Source organism: Lampetra planeri, chromosome 24 (genome assembly GCF_965212315.1).
Source record: "Lampetra planeri chromosome 24, kcLamPlan1.2.h2, whole genome shotgun sequence".
In the NCBI taxonomy this organism is placed as follows: Eukaryota; Metazoa; Chordata; class Hyperoartia; order Petromyzontiformes; family Petromyzontidae; genus Lampetra; species Lampetra planeri.
Genome location: NC_136130.1, coordinates 1,290,012 through 1,308,787, shown reverse-complemented (window position 1 = coordinate 1,308,787; position 18,776 = coordinate 1,290,012). Strand labels below are relative to the sequence as shown.

At 45.2% G+C, this 18,776-nt stretch overlaps 2 protein-coding genes across 2 annotated transcripts in view; both read right to left on the bottom strand.

The window, feature by feature from the left end:
- Positions 1–341: 341 nt before the first annotated feature.
- Positions 342–14,305, bottom strand: PRPF38A (pre-mRNA processing factor 38A). Its single transcript, XM_078605378.1, has 10 exons — positions 14,114–14,305; positions 12,056–12,215; positions 11,045–11,166; positions 9,890–9,975; positions 7,034–7,159; positions 6,442–6,551; positions 5,704–5,730; positions 4,439–4,533; positions 750–798; positions 342–635 (listed from the first exon to the last, which is right to left on the bottom strand). The coding sequence occupies exons 1-10, from the start codon at positions 14,241–14,243 to the stop codon at positions 596–598; spliced, it is 945 nt and encodes a 314-aa protein (XP_078461504.1). The 5' UTR covers positions 14,244–14,305; the 3' UTR covers positions 342–595.
- Positions 14,306–14,800: 495 nt separating this feature from the next.
- The window catches only part of HFM1 (helicase for meiosis 1), a 79,446-nt gene continuing 75,470 nt past the window's right edge, over positions 14,801–18,776 (bottom strand). The window contains exons 33-35 of the mRNA XM_078605786.1: positions 17,787–17,937; positions 17,323–17,390; positions 14,801–15,148 (exon numbers count right to left, since the gene is read on the bottom strand). Of these exons, the coding sequence (XP_078461912.1) occupies positions 15,079–15,148; positions 17,323–17,390; positions 17,787–17,937 (289 nt within the window). The 3' untranslated portion in view covers positions 14,801–15,078. The remainder of the gene's footprint in view (positions 15,149–17,322; positions 17,391–17,786; positions 17,938–18,776) is intronic.

The window sequence follows — 18,776 nt, the reverse complement described above, 5'->3', positions numbered from 1 at the left end:
TAACTTTTTTTATTAAACAAGATTTAGTCAATTACCATTTGCTTGCTCATTGTTAGGATGAATACAAACTGTACAAATCCTACCAGAATTTGTAGACAACTCACACACAGGATTAAAATGTATCACATTATTTTAATTTTGTAAAAAAAATTATTTATGAAGCACAATTTTAAAGCAAAAATATTCTACATTGTGACAGGTTCCATTCATTAAGTGACGAACTAAAATCTAAACATGCACCAAAGCACACTTGCAGATTAAGCAATGTTGGACAGTGATTTGCATTAAACTCACTGCTTTTTACACTTTCAGATAGATGTAATAGACAAATTCACTACATACACGTTGATCCAAATGTTTATTACGATTCACCGCATTGTCAGAAAGGTACAAAAAAACACTTAAAACATTCTACGTATGCTTTTGTACGACAGTTACTTGTAATGAAACCATGTGTGCCACTTTATGCAATCGTTAGTAAGTTGAATGCAGCGTGAAAACCGCTGAGAAACCAAAAACTCTGGGGCAGCAGGCAGTCTGTCTCTTGAACCGCCCCCAGCACTGGATTCTCGCACCCAGCACAGACGTTGCGATGTCACTCCCCCTTGTGACTGCGCTTGCTCTTTCTCTTGGACCTGCAGCGCCACACACACAACGCGCATCACTGTAGCAAAACGGCTGGTGAAAGTACTTTGACGTTTAATTTTCAGACTTGACGGTGTCACACAGCACATGAGAAAAGGCCTCACCGATCTGGTGAGCGCGAGTGGCTACGGTGGCGGTGGCTGCGATGTTGACCTGGCATAGGAACAACGGAACAAACAATATAAGTGGAGTCATATCAGACCAAAAGTGCAGCGATTGTAATGTGTTTATGGCAACATTATTACATTATTGTAGGTGTTCCTTAATAATAATAAACCTGGCCAAGTGGATCAGCGGTAGACAGAGTGGCTCGCAATCGGAAGGTTAAGTTCAAATAAATACCACTATGTGGCAAAATGAATGGTGGTTGTTGTCCTGTGGATAATGTCAGCTGCAGGATATAAAACATTACTTCTTCTGAATCTCTCAAGGCTCAGTATTCACCATTATTTGACAGCGCTACCATCATTAACATACACTACAATAATGTATTCAATTTGTCAATGGAAAAAAAACAAGTAATTACTATTATTTGTTTCTTTCGGTTAAGTCACGTCTAAAGATAAAATAATAAATTAAATTAAATAATAGAATACGACGTTTCGATTGCAACACAAGCAATCATCATCAGGTATAATGAAATAGCGACATAAAATCTAACCAGAAAACTATAGACAGACATATTAGCAGACAGATATCACCAAGATACATAGAGAGAGCCACACAGGTAACAGAGAGAGGTGGTCGTCTCTGTGGGGTGACCTTAAATAGACAGAGGAGGGCGGACGCAGACAGAGGGAGGGGGGTTAGAGAAAAAATTAGCATATCAATGAGTGGACAACAAAACGTGGTGCTGCAAGTGCGATGACACGGCAAGCAAGCCTGAAAATCAGGAGAAGGACACACTAAAATTAAATAACCTAGTAAAATATCGAAATGTAATGTAATACAACACAGAGGGTCGGTCAACACACAATTAACGCATAGCCTGGTTGATTACGTATTTCAAAGATTGCTAAGTTAGAATTTAAGTGTGAACATTCCAAAGAAAGGACACAGGCAGAGAGAGCAAGTAGTCAGAGAGAGAAAAAAAGAAGATAAGTTTAAAACTTCCCCGTAGAAGTGGTTCAATCTTAATTTTTTAGAACTTTCGTGACTGCAGGAATTATTATTTGTTTCTTTCGGTTAAGTCACGTCTAAAGATAAAATAATAAATTAAATTAAATAATAGAATACGACGTTTCGATTGCAACACAAGCAATCATCATCAGGTATAATGAAATAGCGACATAAAATCTAACCAGAAAACTATAGACAGACATATTAGCAGACAGATATCACCAAGATACATAGAGAGAGCAACACAGGTAACAGAGAGAGGTGGTCGTCTCTGTGGGGTGACCTTAAATAGACAGAGGAGGGCGGACGCAGAGAGAGGGAGGGGGGTTAGAGAAAAAATTAGCATATCAATGAGTGGACAACAAAACGTGGTACTGCAAGTGCGATGACACGGCAAGCAAGCCTGAAAATCAGGAGGACACACTAAAATTAAATAACCTAGTAAAATATCGAAATGTAATGTAATACAACACAGAGGGTCGGTCAACACACAATTAACGCATAGCCTGGTTGATTACGTATTTCAAAGATTGCTAAGTTAGAATTTAAGTGTGAACATTCCAAAGAAAGGACACAGGCAGAGAGAGCAAGTAGTCAGAGAGAGAGAAAAAAAGAAGATAAGTTTAAAACTTCCCCGTAGAAGTGGTTCAATCTTAATTTTTTAGAACTTTCGTGACTGCAGGAATTATTATTTGTTTCTTTCGGTTAAGTCACGTCTAAAGATAAAATAATAAATTAAATTAAATAATAGAATACGACGTTTCGATTGCAACACAAGCAATCATCATCAGGTATAATGAAATAGCGACATAAAATCTAACCAGAAAACTATAGACAGACATATTAGCAGACAGATATCACCAAGATACATAGAGAGAGCAACACAGGTAACAGAGAGAGGTGGTCGTCTCTGTGGGGTGACCTTAAATAGACAGAGGAGGGCGGACGCAGAGAGAGGGAGGGGGGTTAGAGAAAAAATTAGCATATCAATGAGTGGACAACAAAACGTGGTGCTGCAAGTGCGATGACACGGCAAGCAAGCCTGAAAATCAGGAGAAGGACACACTAAAATTAAATAACCTAGTAAAATATCGAAATGTAATGTAATACAACACAGAGGGTCGGTCAACACACAATTAACGCATAGCCTGGTTGATTACGTATTTCAAAGATTGCTAAGTTAGAATTTAAGTGTGAACATTCCAAAGAAAGGACACAGGCAGAGAGAGCAAGTAGTCAGAGAGAGAGAAAAAAAGAAGATAAGTTTAAAACTTCCCCGTAGAAGTGGTTCAATCTTAATTTTTTAGAACTTTCGTGACTGCAGGAATTATTATTTGTTTCTTTCGGTTAAGTCACGTCTAAAGATAAAATAATAAATTAAATTAAATAATAGAATACGACGTTTCGATTGCAACACAAGCAATCATCATCAGGTATAATGAAATAGCGACATAAAATCTAACCAGAAAACTATAGACAGACATATTAGCAGACAGATATCACCAAGATACATAGAGAGAGCAACACAGGTAACAGAGAGAGGTGGTCGTCTCTGTGGGGTGACCTTAAATAGACACAGAGGAGGGCGGACGCAGAGAGAGGGAGGGGGGTTAGAGAAATAATAATTCCTGCAGTCACGAAAGTTCTAAAAAATTAAGATTGAACCACTTCTACGGGGAAGTTTTAAACTTATCTTCTTTTTTTCTCTCTCTCTGACTACTTGCTCTCTCTGCCTGTGTCCTTTCTTTGGAATGTTCACACTTAAATTCTAACTTAGCAATCTTTGAAATACGTAATCAACCAGGCTATGCGTTAATTGTGTGTTGACCGACCCTCTGTGTTGTATTACATTACATTTCGATATTTTACTAGGTTATTTAATTTTAGTGTGTCCTTCTCCTGATTTTCAGGCTTGCTTGCCGTGTCATCGCACTTGCAGCACCACGTTTTGTTGTCCACTCATTGATATGCTAATTTTTTCTCTAACCCCCCTCCCTCTCTCTGCGTCCGCCCTCCTCTGTCTATTTAAGGTCACCCCACAGAGACGACCACCTCTCTCTGTTACCTGTGTTGCTCTCTCTATGTATCTTGGTGATATCTGTCTGCTAATATGTCTGTCTATAGTTTTCTGGTTAGATTTTATGTCGCTATTTCATTATACCTGATGATGATTGCTTGTGTTGCAATCGAAACGTCGTATTCTATTATTTAATTTAATTTATTATTTTATCTTTAGACGTGACTTAACCGAAAGAAACAAATAATAATTCCTGCAGTCACGAAAGTTCTAAAAAATTAAAAAATTAAGTAATTACTAGTGTTATTTCTTCCGCTTGTTTACACACAAAAGCCTCACCGAGTCTCAATACGATTTTTCATGAGGGCCCTCTGCTCAGTTTTCACGGTAGGGGGCAACAATCTCTGGGTTTTTACCAATCGAGTAGTTTGCCTTGTTATTTTAAAATTTGGACCGTGACACCGGCACTCTTCTTATAATCATATCCCGGGAAGTTTAACTTAACGTAAATGTCAGGGCAACGACATTTCAAAGGCTTCCAAAAAAACTGATATTTACAAGCAACAACTGCCAGACCCACACACACACATGCGTGATGTGGCCACTAATCAAAGAGTGTGTGCGCGCGAGGAGTGGTGCGAGTGGGGGCGGACGAACCGGGCGACTTTGACCGGTGACGCCGTTCCCTCTCACGCGATCGGTGCCGCCGGGGGGGGCTCTTGCTGCGGTGCCGTTCGCGCCGGGGGGACAAACTGCGGGGACGGCACGGGAACAAATCCGCTTCACCGTCATCGCAACAACAACAAAACCACGCAGCAGCCTGCTCTCCTGATCCCGCTTTTCACTCAAGATCAACGTACGTCATCGTGGCCAAAGCTGTGGATGCCACCACACCCCACTGCGACAAATACCTCATTGCAGACTCCACACAGAAGCTCCCTTGCTTCGATCGTCCACGAACCATATGGGCTACAACCCTAAACCTAATACGCACAAACCATGGCAGATGCAGATACTTGATGCACACGTGTAACATGTTAAACTCTCCGGTGTGCGACTGTGGTCGCACAGAACAAAACCATGGAACATAGAACTACTCTGGTCGATTCACAAATACGGAGGAGGGAGCATCACAGTCATGATCCTCTCCGCTACTCCTGACAATTATCTGGCTTAACCACCTCAATGTAAAATTATAGTTGTTGCGCTACATCAACATCAACCATACCAAGAAGACCTCATTGCGAATGCTTTCTACCCTCCACCAGATCCCTCACCTGCTGCACAGTAGATACAGTGACCTCCACGATAGTAATAATTCAAATAATAATTATTGCATTTAGAATGCACCCATAACGGAACAAAACATCCCAGAAAGCAGCGTTTTAGCCTCGGGAACCAGCTAATGGCAGCTTGTCCCTGTGCAACTCGACACGTAACCTGAAAGCGGGATTAAGCCTGTCAGTAGGGGGCCATGATTTCCGTGTTGCCAATTCAGTAATCTTCAGTGTGATTGTCGAATTTGGAAAATTTCAACCGTTACGGCAGCACACAATGGTCTATTTTAGAATGGCATCACGTGATCTTAAAGATCTACTGTGAAGTATACGACGTGAAATATTTTTACGGTTAAAGCATACCGCAGTATTAACCTGGGCAGTCTGCCAGATTCGAACAGCGTTAGCTCTGCAACAAGCGGAGAATGCGCTCCCGCTGGATCACCGCCCCAGATCTGCTCTAACAGTCTCTCCCACCATCTGACCTTAGGTCTTCTCTCTCCCTTGGTTACCGGACTCATGGAGACCGCTCTACTCCCTGTCTCCAGTAATCGGGCCTCCACATGCTACCTCTCGCGCTACACGCAGTCATGAGACCACGGGAAGCAGACACATCACCAAGCAGCAGCCCACACAGAGACGTACCTTCTCCTCTTTGGTGATCTGCTCCGTCTGAAATCAAACAAAAATACACATCGTACTCTGTGTAAGCACTCATGCAAATGCAATTCCACACAATCCCAACATCTGCTCTGATGAGCAACAAGCCACGAATGCACCACATATGGATATTTCATGAATCGATACACCAAGGACACACAGCCATAGTTCTGAGCTCTCACCAGTATTTTTGAAGAATAGAAATTGAGGGTACACTTTCTGCTATAACATACTACCTTCTATGATTCAGAAACATCATGGTCATGATGTAAAATATAGCATGTAGAGATGCGTGCTATAAATAACATTCAATCGACACACACAGCAAACATGAAATGGCATGTATACACCCACACCCAACACACAAGACACCCACACATACCCTAACTACAGACACGCATACGCATTGAAAACACAATGACACGTGTAGTGTAATAGCGCCGGCTGGTGGCTAACGGCGGCAACTGTAGTGGACAGACAGTTCATAAACCGATGAGCGTGTACACGGCTGTGTTGGCAGTGAGAGTGGCCCATGTGGGTCTGTATTTGAGTGAGAGTGGCCTTTGTGGGTCTGTATTTGAGTGAGAGTGGCCTATGTGGATCTGTATTGGAGTGAGAGTGGCCTATGTTGGTCTGTATTTGAGCGAGCATGTACCTATATGGGTCTGTATTAGAGAGAGCGTGTGGCCTGTTTGGGTGTGCAGAGTAGGGGCAGCACGCGACCTGCGTGGAGGGGTCTTGCTGCGGCGGAACCGCGGCGAGGGCGTGCGTCGTGGCCGCTCGGCGTCGCGGTGTTTCCGGCGCTCCACGTCTTGCAGCGGGGCCACCTCCACCTGCCACACGTCGGAGTGAGCGTCAACGCCTCGGTGCAACCCGCCAAGCAGCTAGCTCGGCGCTGCAGCGAGCAGCGAGCAATCCGAAGTTTTGCGATGTCAAATCCTTGGTTTGGGGGTTGACTCATAATCCTTCAAGAGTTGATAGCACGTATTATTGTGCTTGTTTACCCAGGAAAGCCTCACGGAGGGTCGTCACAAGTTTGCGTAGGGTCGTGTTGCTGCTGTGTGTTTTCCCAATTGAAAAATTTGCAAGTAAATTTCATAATTGGGATGTTTGGACAATACCAGTTACATTGTGGATTTCTTTAGCTATAGGAGGAAACTAGAGAACCCGGAGGAATCCCATGCAGAACACGGGGGGGGGGGGGGGGTGGGGAGAGACCAGACAAACTCCACGCAGTCGTCATGAATGTTCTGCCTGTGCTAGGGTTTTTTCGTGTGTGTGTGCTGCAGTGTGTAGTGCAGTGAGCGGGGCACACCCTCTTAGCTTCATGGTGGTCTTCATCATCTTCATCTTCATCACTAGATTCTCCTCCATCCAGATCCTCTTCCAGGGCGCTCACCCGCACCTCCAGCTCCTCCACCACCTCCAGCACAAACCGCTTCTGTACCACCACCACCACCACCACAAGAGAAATGCATTGAAGAAATAAGGTGAAATAAGTCTACATTAAAGAGCAGCAGTACGCACAGGTAAGTTGAGAAGCAGGCTACAGTCTAGATTATAGACTGCCAGTACGCCGACTCAATGACATATGCATTGCTACAGTCGACATAAAAAACTGGCAATACGGTCAGCAGCTGAAAAAGCAGGATACAGTCGACATGAATGGCTGGGCAGTACACTGAGTGAGGTAAAAATGCAGGCAACTGATTATAGACTGGCATATACTCATAATGGGCAAAAATTAAATTAGCAGTGTAGATAATAGAGTCCGAGTGCACGGACATTAACAGCAGGCAGCTGGCCACAGCACAGACTGGCAGTACACCGTCACAGCATCATAAAAACACACCTAAAAAGGGAAATATTTTTTAGCAACCTAATAATGGAATATTCGTTTCATAATAGTAAACAATGAACCTGAGTTCTTAGCAAAAGATTAAATAAAATTGTACTTTACATTGCCGTGGTGAGGCCTAGTCCCGTGCAGAGCCTGCTGTTTCGCCTAGATTTCCCAGCCGGAGGAGGTGACACATTGCCAGGCTGGGGGCTGGGCCGCTCTCCCCACCCGCGCTGCATTAATGCTATGGAAGTGCTATAATATTAATATCTACGGACTTTATATCAGTAACTGCATGCATTGGGTTGGGGGGGGGGACATAAGACTGTGAAGAATGAACCTCAGCGTTGTGTGTATATTTTTTAAGCATTGTTAACGCGAATGAAATTTTTTAGCGATCATGTGTGCGTTGCTAGGGGAAACTCCTGTCAGCGTTTCGCGCATGCGCAATTGCGTGCTTTGTCCCGCGGCGGGCGGCAAAACTACATAAATAAATAACTAAAAATCGCACAAAATTGCTAATGAAACTAATTTTAAGGTGACGGACGTGAAAAGGAATAGCGCTTGCCAACCGCGGGGCTTACGGCGTGGTACCTGGCAATTTTTTTACGTAAACCCCGCCGTTTTTTGAGAGCCAAATCCCTCGCAAGCACGTGAACACACAGACAGATAGACAGACAGACAAAAATTGACATTTATATATAGGAAGATGACAACAAGCATACAAATCTACCACACACAATGCCAAGAGTAGGTATTTAATGTTTTCCTTACAAGGGCAGTGATGATGCAACACTCTCCGGTCATTCTCTTTGGTTTTTTCGGTAAAGTCACGTAGGTAAAGCAATTAATAAAATAAAATAAATGAAAACTAAATTAAATCACGACGTTTCGGAGGCAACACAAGCCTCCCTCATTAGGTGTAAAAAGGCACAGCAAAATAACTGTAGCGAGAGTTATTTGTGAGGAGACATTTTTATATATTTTATTAATTGTTTTACCCTACGTGACTTTACCGAAAAAAACTAAGAGTATGAATCCTTGCAGTCACGAAAGCTTCAAATCTAGATTCTCCGGTCACTCGCTCGCCGGCGGTAAGTTGCCTCCTTTTCACTCTTCTATTGCTACTACCATGGTTACTGTTCCCGTGTTTATAAAAAAAACAAATTGCATATAGCATGGGCCTTTTCTCATAGCAATGATGATGTTAATCTTAAAAAAAGTTGCTAAACATTCCACATGATCCTTTTTTTCTGAAAGGATAATTGGTGTCAAAATGCCATTGTTAACTGTTAATACCACAGTTAACAACGTGATAACTACCCTGAGGAAAACTCTGAACAGTTTGGAAGCATGTATAATTATTGCCTCATTGAGTTATTACATTTTGACTTAAAGCTTTCGTGACTGCAGGAATTCATACTTTGTGTCTTTTGGTAGTCGTGAGGAAAATCAGGCTCTCCGATCTTACATTTACATGCAAATTCCATCTCTAGCTTTGCCCACTTGGGTTGCACCCTTCTCAAACCTATATAACCTCTTGCTGCAGCAGCTCTCCCGCGAAATTTCTCCTGCCTCAGCAGTTCTCCTGCTGTATTGTTTCACCTGAAGACGATTGCTTGTGTTGCGATCGAAACGTCGTGATTTTTTATTATTTTTCTATCTACGTGACTTTACCGAAAGACCCAAACAGTATGAGTTATTACACCTTTATGTTTTCATATATAATTTTTAAGAATGTGAACATAACATAAAAAGGTCGAAGTGCAGCCCTGCAATTACCTGTGCCTTCCAGAGGATACTTTGGCCTACTCTTTCCAGACTGGGCAGACTTCTTGGGAGATTTCAAGTTTATTTTGTTTCACCAAATAAATACAAACATTAGATCAGCCTATTGACTTTCCAGACCAACATTATCGAGCAGTATTTATTAAGTAAGCAAACTCCGGACCAGCTTACACATTTTGGGTCTCATCAGCAGTAAGGCTTGCACAACAAAAGCTGTTGCATTACCAGATGTTATTCAGGTGAGAAATTGAAGCAAACAGGAAGAGACTCATTTGCAAGAGTGACCAGTGTCACCAAAATAACAAATGCAAAACAAATCAATGTACAGCAATGAAACATGAGGTAGGTGTACCCACACTTTACCCCACCACACAACCTGCCAATCAACGAGCGAGTGGGGGGGGTGTGGTTTAAGAAACTTTGCACAATTGTTTCCCTTTCCAGACAAGAGGACAGATAATCTGCAGTCAAAAATGCTAGGGACCAGGTCACTGAACTTCACATGCAATTTGCAAGACACTCGGAACACACAGCCGTCCTTACCTGCAGCCTGGGCAGAATAATGTCGCAAACCCGCTCCTCTCTCAGCAGCTCATCGATGAATTCATCCACATGGATCATTTCAAATTCTGTGGGAGCACAAACATGACAAGGTTACATCACAGGGTAGAGGCAGTGGTTCCCAACATGTGGTCCACACATTAAACAATGCCCATCTCTTGTTAACAGCCCTGAGCCAGTGGTGTCAATTCCACATTCGAACATTTATTAATGCTGCCATACAGAGCACACATTAAGCTGAAGTTGTAAATGTGGTGTGCCATATCTGAGATCTAGCACACATTTTTTTTTTTACCTACGTGACTTTACCGAAAAAACCTAAGAGTAAGTAGCACACAGTTCCTACCTCTCTCCACTTGATAGTTTTCATAGTAAAGTATTCAGGGCGACTGATGATCCAGTGCTTACGAATTCACTCCAGTCACTCGCTCACCGGGAGTCAGCCGCCTCCCTGTCACTCATTATTTTATCGCTACCACGGTTACTGTTCCCATGAACTTCACTTATTGATTCCTCCACCAATGTCGAGGACTCAATGGCCAATTTGTTTCATCAATACTGTGTTCAACTGCTGGACTGCAGGTCACAATGCTTCTTCTCTTTCTGCTTCTTACCATCCCACTGCTCCAATTTAGATTTCCCTCCCATCGTCTCTTTCCCCAGGTCTATAATCATCTTGGTAAAATACAACACGTTGACTTACAACTTTCAAAGTGCTAAACTTAACATGTAGGCTTTCATGACAAACATTATGATTTATCATTGATTTTTGTGTCAGATCGCTCCCTTGTGGGTGCACATTAAAGACATCACACCACCTATTTAAAGCCCAAGACTGGAGGACATTTTTTACAATTCTGGCGACTGATGATGCCGGTTGTAACTACCAGCGAAACATCCGTACCCAGTTGTTAAATGTTATGAAATCACTCTCTGACACTACCAATGTGCTGCTTTAAGCAGTAATAAACCGACACGTTTGTTCATGGCGTGACAACTTTTATTAATCGACTGCGTTGGGTGGAAGAGTACGACACACATTTTACTCACGTGGCGAACTGACCCAAAAAATGTATTATGAATTAAATACGCTGTTCCTGCTTCACGTTGTATTGACCACAAGTTGGAGAAACCCACCACCGCTCCGTGCCTGTCGTTTGATCTTCCTGTAATCGTTGTAGAGTGGCTCCAAATACTTGTAGCAGTCCATGGGGGTTCCAGTCAGCCGCATGTACATGGCTCCCAGAAGCCTCACATACCTGTGCGACACATTTAAATTTACAAATTATTTTAGGAAGCTTTTTTTATATAAACTGTTGCCGAGCACATGTTAAGCGGCCAGTAATAAACAGCACTTATTAAAGTTACAATAGATAAATAGTTAACACAGTTTCTTGAATTTAGCAAGGTTATTATTATTATTGTTGTAAGAGCTTAGGGGGGAGAGAAACGAAAGGGAGGAAATTGCAAGGTGGAGCAGTGCAAGGGGAATAAGCGGAAAGGCTAAGCGGTGAGAGGACACGACGTTTAGACTTTGTTCTTTCGTCGATAAACTAAGTCGAGCAATGTTTCCAAATGTGCAGCGAGGCGCAAAAAATGCACTTCAAGATCAATATTGTCATCATGGCCAATGCCGCTGATGCCACCACACCCACCACCCTCCGCCAGATCCTACAGCTGCTGCTAGATCTTCCCTGACAGCCTCCCGCTATATGGTCTTAGACAAGGGAAAGATCCCCCATATAGCCTTAACAGACTGTTGGGGCAAGTGATGTTAGCGAGCACCTCTTAAGGCCGGCACGGGACACGTGGGGGTAGATGGCTAGCACCACGCCCGGCCGCCTTTGCCTCCCCAGTGGGCGATGTTTACACACTGCATCAGGTACTCATTTTAGACTGAGTCGACCTATGGGAGGCCCAGGACGGGGTCAGATAATTGTCACTGCCGTTGTTGGTCGAGAGCGGGAATCGAACTCGGCTCGCCGGGTTTTTAGCGCAGCGCGCTAACCGCTAATCTGGTCTTGGACCACATAGATAACCAACATGGAGACCCATAGACTCACACAGAGACCTCAGATCTGCCCCGAGTCTCCCACCATCTGCTCTTATGGCTCCTCGCTACACGGTTAACTTGTTGCGATGTCTCACTTGAAGTCCTCGTTTCGGATGAACTCAACCACGATGTCTTTCTCTGGCTGGATCTGCAACATCTTGAGCACCAGGCACAGAAAGGGAGTGGGCTTGATGTTTCCCCCGTACACTCCGCCCACGAAACGCAGCTCCATCGCCTTGTCCACCACCAGCTCGGCTGCCGGGACACACGCGGAGGCGCAACCAGGGTGAATACACGCAGCAGAAACACAACACACGCACACAGAGCAACGATGCCTCAACAACCTGTTGGGGGCGAATGCTGTTGGCGAGCACCTTTCAAGGCCGGCACGGCACACGAGGGGGTGGGTGGCCAGCACCACGGCCCGGCCGCCTTTGTCTCCCCACTCAGCGGGGATATTTACAAATCGCACCTGCTACAGTACTCATTTAAGGCCGAGTCGATCGAGGGGTGAGGTCCAGGACCGGTTCATTTTTATTCGTCACCCTATGTTGGGCCCTAAGCGACGTTTCGCCAGTGCGCAAAGTTCGTAACGCACCCAACGCACAGAGGCAGCCAGGCACCCAGGCACAGAGGCACCCAGGCACAGAGGCACCCAGGCACAGAGGCACCCAGGCACAGAGGCACCCAGGCACAGAGGCACCCAGGCACAGAGGCACCCAGGCACAGAGGCACCCAGGCACAGAGGCACCCAGGCACAGAGGCACCCAGGCACAGAGGCACCCAGGCACAGAGGCACCCAGGCACAGAGGCACAGAGGCACCCAGGCACAGAGGCACCCAGGCACCGAGGCACCCAGGCACAGAGGCACAGAGGCACCCAGGCACCGAGGCACCCAGGCACAGAGGCACAGAGGCACCGAGGCACCCAGGCACCGAGGCACCCAGGCACAGAGGCACCCAGGCACAGAGGCACCCAGGCACAGAGGCACCCAGGCACAGAGGCACCCAGGCACAGAGGCACCCAGGCACAGAGGCACCCAGGCACAGAGGCACCCAGGCACAGAGGCACCCAGGCACAGAGGCACCCAGGCACAGAGGCACCCAGGCACAGAGGCACCCAGGCACAGAGGCACCCAGGCACAGAGGCACCCAGGCACAGAGGCACCCAGGCACAGAGGCACCCAGGCACAGAGGCACCCAGGCACAGAGGCACCCAGGCACAGAGGCACCCAGGCACAGAGGCACCCAGGCACAGAGGCACCCAGGCACAGAGGCACCCAGGCACAGAGGCACCCAGGCACAGAGGCACCCAGGCACAGAGGCACCCAGGCACAGAGGCACCCAGGCACAGAGGCACCCAGGCACAGAGGCACCCAGGCACAGAGGCACCCAGGCACAGAGGCACCCAGGCACAGAGGCACCCAGGCACAGAGGCACCCAGGCACAGAGGCACCCAGGCACAGAGGCACCCAGGCACAGAGGCACCCAGGCACAGAGGCACCCAGGCACAGAGGCACCCAGGCACAGAGGCACCCAGGCACAGAGGCACCCAGGCACAGAGGCACCCAGGCACAGAGGCACCCAGGCACAGAGGCACCCAGGCACAGAGGCACCCAGGCACAGAGGCACCCAGGCACAGAGGCACCCAGGCACAGAGGCACCCAGGCACAGAGGCACCCAGGCACAGAGGCACCCAGGCACAGAGGCACCCAGGCACAGAGGCACCCAGGCACAGAGGCACCCAGGCACAGAGGCACCCAGGCACAGAGGCACCCAGGCACAGAGGCACCCAGGCACAGAGGCACCCAGGCACAGAGGCACCCAGGCACAGAGGCACCCAGGCACAGAGGCACCCAGGCACAGAGGCACCCAGGCACAGAGGCACCCAGGCACAGAGGCACCCAGGCACAGAGGCACCCAGGCACAGAGGCACCCAGGCACAGAGGCACCCAGGCACAGAGGCACCCAGGCACAGAGGCACCCAGGCACAGAGGCACCCAGGCACAGAGGCACCCAGGCACAGAGGCACCCAGGCACAGAGGCACAGAGGCCGCCGCCGCGTGTCGCCATTGCAACTCCGCAGGCGGCGTCGGGGCGCGCGCGGAAGGAGCGAGGCTCCGGCTACGGTCAAACGCGCGCCGCGCTCCTCACCCGTGAGCGCGAAGCATTCCTCCTTCCAGTACTTGGACTCGTAGATGCGCGTGCGGATGATCTTCTCCACCAGGTACTGCGGGTTGGTGCCGCGGATGCTGTGCGCGTCCTTAACCGTCCGGTTCGCCATCGCCGCCTCGAGCCGGAAGCGGCCGCCTCTGACCCCGGCGGCTGCGCCGACGACCCCGGAAGGGATTTGTGGATGGGATTGTCACGCGCACGTGCCGACCACGTGGGGGCCGCGTTCCGCTATGGCAACGCTCAGCTGTGGTCTGGGGACGTTGCAACCAATAAATTGTGGACTGTAGCCGCCGCGTTGGGTCGGTGAAAAACGACTGCGCGCTTAATGGAGACGCCCACGCGTTGGGATGTGATCATGGCCTAAGCTCGTTGATGCCACCATCGCACTCCATTTCCAACGCGTTATACCCTCCGTCAATCCCCGCAGCTGCGAGTGCTGCTGCACAACAGCGAGTGCTGCTGCACAACAGCGACCTCAGATCTGCCTACCAGTCTCCCGCCATCTGGCCTTGTCTTCTCTTCCCCTTGGTCGCTGGAGAACACTCGATCCAATACAGGACCTATGTCCGCAGTCCCCTTCCCCGCCTTCGCTATCACAGGATTTGTTTTTGTCCTTCCACTGGCTCAATACCTTAAGAGACGTCGTTCGGTGCTCAAAAGTATTTGGAAACGTTAACTTTATTTTCACAACTGTGAAACATTACATCTCTTGAACATTTACTGAAACTGGTAATACGATCAGAGGATTAAATATACAACACCAACCGTGAAATGTTTTTATTAGATAACCTACATTGTTAAAACATTAACATACTTATACAAGTTGTATTGCAGGCAAGGAAATTACTGTTATGATGAAGACAATCCGTTAATAATATAATAATATAAGTGATGCAATTTTACGAGAACACCTCGGTCAGACGTTTCATAACCAATTTACCAACTCAGAAAATCCCACTAAATATATTCAGAAAGTTCTTCATAGCGTCCTCGTCATCCTCCTTTTGTTGTACACTAAAATGTTGAACAATAACGACAAGCATTACAATAAGTGTGTCAATTTAAAATAATCCTCACAGTAGGCCATATTATTCACTGACTATACTTGTTAACCCAGGAAAGCATCAGTCAAAAATTATATTAGCCCATAGGGGGCGACAAATGCTAATAATACAGTAAAGGTTTTTGTTTTGGTTAGATCGCATAAATGTGTCGTTAACCCACCACCACCCGACACAGCAAATTAGTAAGGTTTGTCACGTAAACAAGACGTGCCAATTAGTTCATACTTCAGCCCATCGGTGTGTTGCAGAGTAAATGCACGAATCTGGCTGTCCGCCTGATGAAGCTAGTTGTAACCACTGGCGTAGATTGTAAATGTTGTGGATTTGCTCTCCAACACATCGGCGTGCTGTACTAGTAACGAATTGGCATTTATATTTATGCGATCTAACTCAAAAAAACCTATATTATGGATAAATGCACATTTACAATTTGAGTACTGTGATGTTTCGCTGGTAATGACACCCAGCTTCATGACTACTTGTGAGGGTTGCTCATTTTTAATATAGGAGAGTGGGTTGTTCTGATCCATTTTCTGTCCCATGCAATTCTCTCAATATTTTTTATAGGACACCAATGTAGATTCTTTAAACGTGCTCTACGACGACAGAAAGGACAATAACCCGATATAGAATACAATAAATCTTAACATTTGGAATGTATAAACTATGCCTTGATTCCTTTTGCACTATTGACACACTATGCACCAGGACGCGAACCAACTGTGGCGGATGACAATTTCTTGACAACCAAATACACTATAAAGATTCAATTAACTCCCTATTATACACTCGTATAACAGCACCGTCGCTAATTCGTTTTTTTCTTACCCCCGTAGGAAATCCAACCTTTCAATATACGGCGTACAACAGTACAGTACTGTCATTTGCAAATTTGACTCCAGCACACAATGGCCAACTCATCTATTTATAATCCTCTTCGAAGCAGACGGCGTGTCGTATTTAGCAGTTAATAGACCTACAGTAATATCCAGGACAACCTGCTAGATTCTAACTCCGGTACCTTTACAACAAGCGGGAAAAAAGCACTACCTCTGGGGCAGGTACTGTATGCGAACGTTAAATCAGTCCCTCCAGAAAAACGCGGAGTTTTTTGGTGATTGTTGCGGGCAAAAATCGTTGATTATGCGGCACGTTTTCTTAAAAAATGCGATGGAATATGCGGGATATTTATGCAATTTTATGCGATTAAATTGCGGGAACTTGCAAAAATTGCGGGAACTTGCAAAAACTGCGGTTTGATGAAAAAGAGAAAAAAAGTGATTCCCCCAACACCCTATTCACTAGGCTACTACTTTAATGTAAAGAGTCATTTCTTATTACTTCCTATGATAAGCAAGCATACTACATCACAGAAAGTGCTGGGAATATTTAAGTTCTCATCTTGTTTTATTTCAGACCTTAACAAACAGATGGCTCAAACTTACAAAACATTGAGTCGAACAAGTTCTGTAGCTTTACAAAATGAATATGCTACAACTTCTGTAAAAATGAATAAATAAAATATTAAAAAATAAAATGTGTGCTTCCTGTTTTACAGAGGTAGCTATACAAAACAGACATCTTCTGTTAAAATAAGTGTTTTCAGTGCACAGTAACGTAAGCAATACAGTAACAGTACAGTCTTACAGTAATGTAAATTTACATACTACTAACAAAAAAGTGCAATCTTACAACTGTAAAGTTGCATAAACTCTTCATCATGGTTTCATTGGCATCGCGGGGTTTGCAGCTTTTCAATGATGTCGCGTAATGAGTGACGTCACTTCATAACGTTCCCATGGCAACAGGGGAAATGGCTGCGCTTGTGTGAAGTAAACGCAACATTTTTCAACTTTCTGCTAAGATATATGTGACTTTTTGCAACGAAAATGCGGGGATTATGAAATCATGCAAGCCCGCATATTTTGCGCGCGGAAATCTGCAATTTATGCGGCGAAAGTGCGGCGTATTTGAAAAAACGTGCCCCCCGCATAAATATGCGGACTTTGGCTGATTTTGCATGGAATCATGCGATCGCATAATCGCGTTTTTCTGGAGGGACTGTTAAATACGATACTACACTCGTGTTTTTGGCCCGTTTTTGAAAGCACTGGTTTTTCTCACCAAGTGGAGCTTGGAGAAAAAAACATGCGACTTTTGGAATCACCGTAGGATTTCTCACTGCATGCCACCTGAGATGTAAAAAGAGAGTAAGAACTTAAACATCGTCCTCCAATCACAATCATGTCAAAAACAATACTTCTCCAAGCAAGGGAAGAAGCAAAAAGAGAGTTGTTGTGGTCAGTGGATGAAGAGCGTGGATGAGATGAAAGTCTGGTAAACCGAGTTCTCAACATGTGTTTAGAAATCAATGGGTGAGGCTCAAGCGAAGAGTAATCATAGCAGATCAATATTAAGTGATAAGGAGGTAACTGTCGTTAAATTCTATAAATAATTATAATTTCAATGCTCTATTTGGAACTAAACCTTAAACCACACGTGCGATCATGGTTCATCATATTCTTACCAAACGTCCATATTAAATGTAGAATTTACATTTGTATGTGAAGTCTGTGATGCAATTTTACCTGCTCAGGATTTGTCAGCAGAGGTTGATTGGCTTGTGCGACACAGGGGGGAACAGCTTGCTCACATTGCTCCTGGCGATTCCACTGCACATCCAGTCCTGACCATCTGTCATAAGATCTCTTCCTATGGTTGTCATCCCTCTTGTCGACTCTGCACAACCAGAATGTGGCTTATTTAGTAATTCTTTCGGTAAAGTCACGTATATAGAAATAAAATAAAAATAGATCACAATCTGATCTATTTTCATTTTATTACACGCTTTTATTTAACTCACTGTCTGTTGTTGTCGTTGTATCCTCAAATCTTGTAACTCAATTTTTACCCACTTCCCAATGTGGTATCGACTGCAAACTTGGTATACTTATGTCATACTGATGACAATACTATATTCTATCATAAAAACATAAACATATTTTAAAACATAGTTTTTTATATGTTATGTTTCGGCTTGGCGCTAATTGTCCACGGTAAACTGACGTTGGCAGTAAATGACCACGGTCCCTTATGTTATGGCAAGCTTCGGGGCCACTTCCTGGAGTCGTGGAGTTCTTCCATTACAAGTACGGTACATTTCATTAAAGGCGTGTTTAAAAAAAAAAGAGTGTTTTTTTATATTAATTACTTTAATTTTATTTCTACATACGTGACTTTACCGAAAGAACCAATGAGTATTGTATTCCTCTCTTAAGGATCAAGCTCTTTAATTTTCCAGGAAAACCTCACTGACTCCTAAGACTATTTCCAGAAGATTTTGGTTTGGAATGTTTGGCCATTTCCATTCATGAGAAAATTAGTATGTTGGAGAAAACTGGTAAACTCTGAGAAACCCAGATCATAGTCCAAGCTATCAACAGCTGGAAAGCCCCGATGATCACCCATTGAATGCTTAACCAGACTTAACTGATTAGCTTTGGACTGGTAAGACCTGGTGCATTTTGGATGATTTCGCTGAATAACGTTTGCATGTAGAATGTGTGTTGTGTGAAAGG

Bases quoted from the DNA above. Each gene is read 5' to 3' on its own strand.
- PRPF38A (XM_078605378.1), bottom strand. From the start codon at position 14,243: ATGGCGAACCGGACGGTTAAGGACGCGCACAGCATCCGCGGCACCAAC. The intron at 4,534-5,703 runs GTACGTCTCTGT...CCGTCCCCGCAG, and splicing joins AGATCACCAAAGAGGAGAAG to TTTGTCCCCCCGGCGCGAAC. The intron at 799-4,438 runs GTTCGTCCGCCC...TTCCTATGCCAG, and splicing joins TCACCGGTCAAAGTCGCCCG to GTCAACATCGCAGCCACCGC.